We start from the raw sequence: 8,393 nt of genomic DNA, 5'->3' as shown, positions 1-8,393 counted from the left end.
GGCTGTCCTGGACTGTTTTGTAAACCAGGCTGGCCTCCGAACTCAAAGAGATCTGCCTGTCTCTGTCTGGCTTTAAAAGAAATATTTTTAAAGGGCCAGGAATGAAGTGGCAGAATCCCTGTCTAGCAAATGAAGGAGTCTAAATTGAGTCCTCAGTGTGTGGGGGAAGGGAGGAATAGAGTGTGTGGATAATGTTTAAAATACAAGCACTCAGGAGTCAGAAGTAGGAGGGCTGGCTGCTTCAAGTTCAAGGCCAGCCTGTTTTACATAGCAAGTTTCAGACCAGCCAGCGCTGCTTAGCAAGACTCCTTCTGTCTCTAAAGCCAAATAATAATAATGGTGGTAGTAGTAACGCTAGGAAAGTAGAGGGTGGAAGAGCCACGTAAGCACATGATTCACAGGACAGCCAAGGCCACACAGAGGAACCCTGACTCAGAAAAAACAAAAAAAAAACAAAAAGTGACTGTAATATTTGTTAAATTTTGTTTGGAAGCAGCCCTCTCAAGAGACAGTGAACTCTTCATGACTGAGAAGTTTCTGAGAAGCAAGTGAGAGATATGCTCTCTTTTAGGATGAAAATATTCTGGTACTAACTCCTCTTTATGTCTGTATTATTAGAGAATAAATAATATTTGTTTACAGATCCTTTGTCACAGGACATAAGAAAGGAAAACAGAGGGTGTTGTGTTGTCAGCAATAACAGTTGCTATTTCTTAAGCAATTGTCTTGCATCAGGCATCATATTAGCATGTCCCACGAATCTATTATCTGATCTTGTTTTTACAACCCCGTGTTCAGAAGTATCCATGACCCCACCCACAACTGACACAAGCATAGCACACGTTTAGCAAAGCCTGAAAGCACACCACGTTCTGAGCTGGGATCGTAGTTTAGTTAGTAGAACACTTGCCTCATGTATGTGAAGCCCTGGGTTTGAATCCCAACACAGCATAACTCAGACGGCTCACCCATGCCTGTAATCCTAGCACTTGGGAGGATGTTTGAGGACACCCTCAGCTACAGAGTAAGTCTGAGCCCATCTTGAGCTACATGGAACTCTGCCTTTAAAAAAAAAAAAAGGCTAAGAAACAAAACAAGCATCCACCCCTACCAAGTGCTGAATAGCCCCTTCCACTCACCTAGACCCAGGGTCTGTTGTCTTAAACACAAATTCCTCTAGGGGGCAGTGTGGATAAACTCGTTGGCCAAGCTAACCACCTACTCCTTGGAGAGTTAATTATCAAAATAGATGGGCACTGAGTCTCAGAGAGGTAAAAACAAAAACAAAACAAAATCCACAAAATAACAAAATAACCACCTTGACAAAATTAGGTATAAAGGCACATGCCTGTCATCCCAGCACCTAGGACATCGAGGTAGAACTTGCCCATTCCAAGATGCTTGCATATTTGGGAAGCAGAAACGGGAGTATTCAGAATTCAAGGCTACTTGCCTACATAGCAAGACTCTGCCTAAAAATAAATAAATAAATAAATAAATAAATAAATAAATAAATAAATAGCAAGGATTGGCCAAAGAGAAGAGAGAAGGGGCTGAGCAGTTAAAAGTATTTCCTGTTTTTTTTTTTTTTTCCAGAGGACCCAAGTTCAGAATCTAATGCTCAAGTCGGGTGACTCACAGCTGCCTGTGACTTCAGCTCCAGGGGATCTGCCACCCTCTTCAGGCACCCATGGCTACCCTCACACACATGGCATGCACTCACTCACACACATTACATAAATAATTTTTTGAAAAATATGTTTAGGGCTGGAAAAATTGCTCAGTGGCTAAGAGCACTGGCTGTTCTTTCTTGTAGAAGACCCTGATTCGCTAGTAACCGTCCAACAACCTCTTTTGGCCTCTGCTGGCACCATGAATATACGTGGTCCACAGACTTACATGCAGACAAAACATATAATAACACTAAGTAAATCTCTTTTTTTAAGAAGGAGGGGAGACTATAACACATCAGACTGGGTGTGGGGATGACTGCAGAGATTATGTCGCTCCCGCCACACTTACTCTGCCTTCCCTAAGGAAACTCCTGGTGCTAATTCTGTCCCCAAGCTAATTTTCCTATAGGGATGTCAATAGCTTCCTTAGGATCAATTAGTAAATTGGACTCTTGTGACTTGATCAGCAGCGATAATAGGTCAAATCAAGTTCTTGAACTTGAGAAATCCCAAACTGAAGCCTGACCAGCTTCTTTCATGATGGATATGGATATTTCCCCTTGATCACTTTTTCATGCACAGGGCAAAGGTCCTGAAAACAGATGACTGCCATAGTGGGCGTTCTGTGCGGCCAGCCCAAAATAAGGAGGAACGGAAGTCACCCTCTCAGACCTAACCTCGGAGAAGTGGCACTGATAGCACTTGCCAATTACTTCCTATGCATCTGGACACTTCCGACAGGTATATGTCCCATTAGACGTCACAGCATTTCCTTTGCTCTGCATGCTGCTATGTCTGCCTTAAGAGGAGAAAGGAACACAGGCTCGGCATTGCTGCTTAGAGATACAATGCTTCTTTTCTCAGACGCAGAACAATGACAAGGAGTTCACAGCCTCGTACTTGGCTAGCACAAATGCTCCAAAGTCCAGAACTCCATGTAGACAAGCATGGCCATGTTCCGGTATGGATCTCAAGCATCCCCCACTAGCCCACGGCTTGATCCCCAGCTCAGCAATTTCAGATGTATTAGAAAGGTCTTGGGAGGTCTTCTGGTCTTTGAGAATGTGCCTTAGAATGGGATTTTGAAACCTGGACCATCTTCTCCATTTTTGTTTCTAGGCTACGAAATGAGAGGTTTTATTAAACTGTGAGTTCCCTACCGTGATGTGCTAGCCATATGACTAATCTATTAAGGATTGAAACTCTGTGACTAGAAGACAAAAGAGCTTTTTCTCTTTATAAGTTAACTCAGGAAATTGTGAGAGTGACATAAATTGACTGACAGACATGGGCGGGTTGAATGGCCTGTTTAGAATTGGTGCTAGGGCTATTTGCCAGGCCATTCAAAGGATAGATGAATCCAATGATTTTTTTTTCAGATTAATAGAGAACAATAGCACCATATCAGTGAGCTGCCTACCACCCACCACTTTATTTTAAAAGTTAGGGTCCCACCATGTAATCTTGGCTAACCTGGAACGTGATATATAGAGACTCATCTGAACTCAAACTCACAGAGATCCACTTGCCTCTGCCCTCTGAGTGCTTTGATTAAGGGCGATCCTGCCTGGGCTGGGCCCTTGTCTTCAAAGAGCTAATACTAGTGTACTGAGAAATACCTAGCTTCAACCAAGGGGAACGTGGAACATGTTTCTCCTCTCTTCTCATCTTCTCCTTAAGGAAATAATTCAGCTGAGACACAAACTTTAAGAGAAGTTTCTTTAGCAAAGCCAAGTCCACTCCAGGCAAATGTGAAGCAGGCTGGCCGAAGGGAGAGAGAGGAGCAGTTCCTCGGGTTCTGCGTTACGGGTTTTTAGGGCGTCTCTTACAGCCCGCTCCCCTGGTGAGACCGTGGTCACGTTCCTCTTTTTGAGGACCATCTTCATGCCACACTCCACTGAGTATGCACCAAAGGTCACGGTGTCCTTGTGTTTCTTTTCTATTTTCTCCTTATCGGGATGTTCTTTAGTTGTCTTGTATGGTCACTGGGAAAGTAAGTGTCCATGGGGGCCTTTATTTCTGGTCTGACAGGAAGAACCTATTTGTAGCTTTAATGATGTCAAGCGCCAAAGGGTTATTTCAGCCCACAGAAGACCCAGCTAGCAACCAAGAAATAGTTGTAGTTTCCTGAATTAGTGCACGTCTAAGTCTCTGCCTACTCTATCAGCTGGTCTCTAACTGCAAAAGAGGCAGACGCCTTCCCCATGTCTGCTCACGTCCGTCCGGCTACCTCTTCTAACAGAACTAGGATGTTGGAAGAATTCCATCTCTAGGGAGACATTAAACAACATCCACCCCCCTCCTCGTAAGATCCCAGTAGCAAACCAAAGAACAATTCCACCAAAGTTCACCCTGGGGAAGCCAATGATTTTATGGGGCTTACTTACAAAGCATGAGGGAAGGGCTACGTGTAAGAGCATGAGTGACCTCAAAGCTGCCACACTGATAGTCTTCACCCAGCACAGATGATGGTTTCCCCCATAACATCCCCACAGCCTATATACTCTTAATAATTCCAAGTCCAAGTCCAACTAGGGAAGAATTGCATTCAAATGGCTGAAAAGGGCAGCTAGAATTGCAAGTGTAAGTGTCATGACCCCTCCCTACTTTCTCTATGAAAGAGTGTCAATGGTATTCTGATGTACTCTTGGAAACAGACGCAGCTTCTCTGATGTAGACAGTGGTGGCTGTTTTGCTCTGAGAACTGCCTCTTTTGTTTGTTTGCTTTGGTTTTTCTTTGTTTTCTTTTTTTTATTTATTTTTTGTTGTTTTGGTTTTTCTTTGTGTAGCCTTGACCATCCTGGAGCTAGCTCTGTAGACCAGGCTAGCCTCAAACTCACAGAGATCTGCCTGCCTCTGCCTCCTGAGTGCTGGTATTAAAGGTGTGTGCTACCACAGCCCAGCAGGACTGCCTTTTATAACATAAGCTATTACAGGGAGTACAGCATGCTCTGAGCAGATGTATCTTTTGACACAGGCAAAGCCTACCAAGGACCCCATGACCAATTAATTGGTCCATGGAAAATTGGTAAAGCTATTACCAATATGGACCAGGCTCAAGAGAAATGAGAAAGTTTTTCTTGAGAGGCTAAGTGTTTATGAACAATTGATCAGTGTATGTAAAGGCTAGCAACTGACCAATTTCCTCTTCCTGGATTATTTTTTACCCTGAGACTGCTGACCTACAGAGAGACCTACAGAAACCAGCTAGCCCCCCCCCCTCTCTCTCTGAGCTGTAGCTCATAAACATGTTCCTGTTCCAGGTTGCAGTGATAGTGGTAGCCTCTAAGAAGCCCACCTGACTCCAGCTTCAGTGTCTGTCTGTCTGTCTGTCTGTGTATCTGTCTCTTCTTTATTCCCTGGCCACCCCTAGCCAGGGTTCCAGGACCCAAGCCTCTGGAAATGATGAAAGACAGGTGTAAATGAATGAACTGCACTGCAACTTCCAGGGAACAAAAAAGATACAAAACTCAGGACTCGTCCTATAGGGCAGAATCAGACACATAGTACACTGTTGATGAGTACTTCTTGAGCAAATGAATTGCATTCAGCACCTCCCTAGAGTCTTCCTGTGTCTGTCTAGTACGAGCTCTTTCCTACCTCACTCTGAAAACAACCTGAACAAGGTTTTGTTTTTGTCTCAGAAGCTCAGTTTGGCCTTGATGACTATCCTTTAACTGATGTGACCAAAAGCAACTTAGAAAAGAAAGGGGTTATCTGGCTTCACACGGCCCTGTTCCAGTTGCTCATGGAGAGGTGTCATGGCAGAAACTCAAGCAGGAGCTTCTAGAAACAGGAACTACGGAGGAGAGCTAATAACTGATTGGCGTCCATGCTCATATTCAGCTACCTTGCTTATATTTCTGCCCAGGGGTGGTACCACCCACAACAGGCTGGACCATTCCACAGCTATCAACAAACAGAAATTGCCACAGACATACCTACAGGTCAGTGTGATGGAGGCATTTTTCAACTGAGTCACCTCCTCCCGGGCGACTCTGTTTCTGTATTAAAGTTCACAAACAACTAATCAGCATAATGACTCATATTTCATGGGTGAGAAAACAACAGTTAGGCCATGACTCTCATGTCTCCCATTACCTAATCATACATTTTCCCTCATCTAGACCCCATATTGACTCCACCCCCACCCCCCACCCCCAGTTGAAATGACTATATCCCTTGTTTGCATACTAGAGTAAGCCTCTTGCCTTCTGGATGTTTCCTTCTCTGGCCTTCTCAAGAATTGTTCTCCTGCAAATCCCCCGGTTCCTTTTGCATCATAAATCCTCCTTGTTTGTATCATTTCCATGTTTATACAAAAACACTCTCTTGTTTTACCCACTTGGGCTCCAGCCATACTTGCCTTGCCATTCTCCCTTTTCTTTTGTTATCCTTTACATTTCTTTCTTGTTCCCCCTTTTACCACCACCCCACCACCACCACCACCAAGACTTGGAACTCATGATCCTCCTGTCTCCGCCTCTCAAGTGCTGGGATTACAAAGGCTTTTCCGTTTTTTGGTTTTCGAGACAGGGTTTCTCTGTGTAGCCTTGGCTGTCCTGGCACTTGCTCTGTAGACCAGGATGGCCTCGAACTCACACAGATCCAGCCTGCCTCTACACGCCTTTAATCTCAACAGAGGCGGAGGCACGTGAATCTTTGAGTTTACAGTGTGAGTTTCAGGACAGCTAGAGCTACGAGGAAACCTGTCCTGAAAAACAACAAAAAAGTAAAACTAAAGCTAAACAAACAAAAGGGTATTTTCCCCCCTTTTTTAGTAGAATCGTCTCAATGCCGTATGTTTTGGTTGAACCTTTCCCCAGTACACAGTAATGTCATTTCCATTATAAACCAAGTTCCCTTCAGTTTGTTTTCAGTTCTGCCTAACAATCTTTCTTTTTCTCCCACCGGGGATGCTTTTCTCCATCTTCTTTCTGGGCTACCTTTCCCTCGTTCTTCAATCCGCAGCTTGGCTGACATATCTCTCTCTCTCTCTCTTATCTCGATTGTGTCTAGGCCCTTAATGCTCCACGACTCTCTTTAAGATCCCTGGGCCGCTAGAACCTTGTCGTTGCTAGGCTGTTGCTAGGGCGGCTATGGTAGAGACTTCCGAGAGGACCAACATTGGGCGTCCTAGTGACGGAATAAAGTTGGCGCCAGCGTCGCCAGGGAGTGCATCACCATCATGGGCGTTTGGGGGGCGGGGCCAGGCGGAGTCACGTGGTTTGGTTGCCTACGCGCTGCTGGGCCGTGGGAAGATGGCGGACGGAAAGGGAGACGCCACCGCCGCCGCCGGGGCCGGGGCCGTGGCTGAGGCTCCGGCGGTTGCGGGAGCCGGAGCCGGAACCGAGACTGAGTCCATGGCTCGGGGTCATCGCCCTGCATCTCCGGCGCCGGGGGCTCCGGGCCTGCGACCGTGTCTCTGGCAGCTGGAGACCGAGCTGAGGGAGCAGGAGGTGTCCGAGGTCTCATCTTTGAACTACTGCCGGAGCTTCTGCCAGGTGAGGGGCGGCGGGCTTAGCTGGCCTGGGGTGGAGGGGTGGCGAGGCCCGGGGAAGAGGCCGCGGGTCCGTTTCAGCAGCCCGGAGCTTAGAAGGGGAAAGCGCCACCCCCGTGTCTCCGCCGCGCCCCCGGGCCGGGTAGGCCCAGCTTTACCTTAACCCCGACTTCAGTCGCTGCCGGGGCGGGTTGCGCTGGGCGGTACTGAGAGCTCAGAGAGCTCCCTGGAAGGGCTGTGCCCTGTCGCCGTTGCCTGGGTCCTGGCCCGGTGGCTGGAGCGCCACTGCCCCCCTGAGGGATGGATTGCCAGTTCTTGCAGGGAGATGTTTTTTGAGTAGTGTGCGGGTCTCCCAAACTGGAAAACCCTGGGTTTGGTTGGTTGGTTGGTTGGTTTTCTGAATGATCGGGAGAGGTGGGCTAGGGCCAGAGACCTATCTTTGGAGTCAGCATCTTTTGGCTTCCCTAAGATAACGACGGTTGGTTTTGGATGGCGTCTAGAGCTTTCTGATTCGGAATCACTGAGCCGGTTGGTCGGTCGGTCGGTCGGTTGGTTTTTGTTTTTGCCACTTTGGCGCGGGTGTGAAGAGATTTGTTTGTGCCATTCTTGGACCTGTTTTGTATTCATTTGCGGATGGTACTACTGGAAATGGAGCTGATGAGCCTTACAGTGGAGATTAGTCTTTGAGTAGAAACGATTGGGAGAGAGATGTATAGACTAGCCTCTCTTGGCAGTCGGGGGTGATTGATCGTTTCTGTGCACGTCCCAATCTATGGGGCTACATGCTGACGGATGTGTTTTTAAGTTTGGTCTCCGTGATCACACTGCCATTTTTTCCCCTCATGTTCTCAAGTGCCTTACAAGTGTAAGCGCTTGCCGTTATTGTTTGTGCTTCTGGTACTTGCACTATCAGGTTTCAGTCATCCCTTTGCTCCTCATTTGGTGTACCTTAGAGAATACAAAATAATCAAAGTATGTTGGTACGTGCACTCTTAATGAGCTGTTGAGTGCCGGAAAATTGTGGAGTTACAGAGTTGTAGTTGGGGTAAGTGAGCAGTTCGTTCAGTTGGTCCTGGGAAGAATTAAAGTTATCTCTGTTGAGTTCCTCCGTGTCCCGCTCGTTGGAATTTCATCTCTGCTCACCTTTTCTGCATACATTAGCTTAGTCCAACAAGAGTTGTGTATACTCTTAAGCATTCCCGTCGTTGTCTGTTTTACCG

The 8,393-nt window shown here is 46.7% G+C and overlaps 1 protein-coding gene across 1 annotated transcript in view; it reads left to right on the top strand.

Annotated features, from left to right (window-relative positions):
- Window positions 1-6,896: 6,896 nt before the first annotated feature.
- The window catches only part of RLF (RLF zinc finger), a 62,518-nt gene continuing 61,021 nt past the window's right edge, over window positions 6,897-8,393 (top strand). The window contains exon 1 of the mRNA XM_084786420.1: window positions 6,897-7,177. Within this exon, the coding sequence (XP_084642546.1) occupies window positions 6,935-7,177 (243 nt within the window). The 5' untranslated portion in view covers window positions 6,897-6,934. The remainder of the gene's footprint in view (window positions 7,178-8,393) is intronic.

This window comes from Acomys minous, assembly GCF_964271855.1.
Source record: "Acomys minous genome assembly, chromosome: 6".
Classification (NCBI taxonomy): domain Eukaryota; kingdom Metazoa; phylum Chordata; class Mammalia; order Rodentia; family Muridae; genus Acomys; species Acomys minous.
The sequence above is the reverse complement of the archived record's forward strand: the minus strand, read 5'-3'. Positions and strand labels throughout refer to the sequence as shown.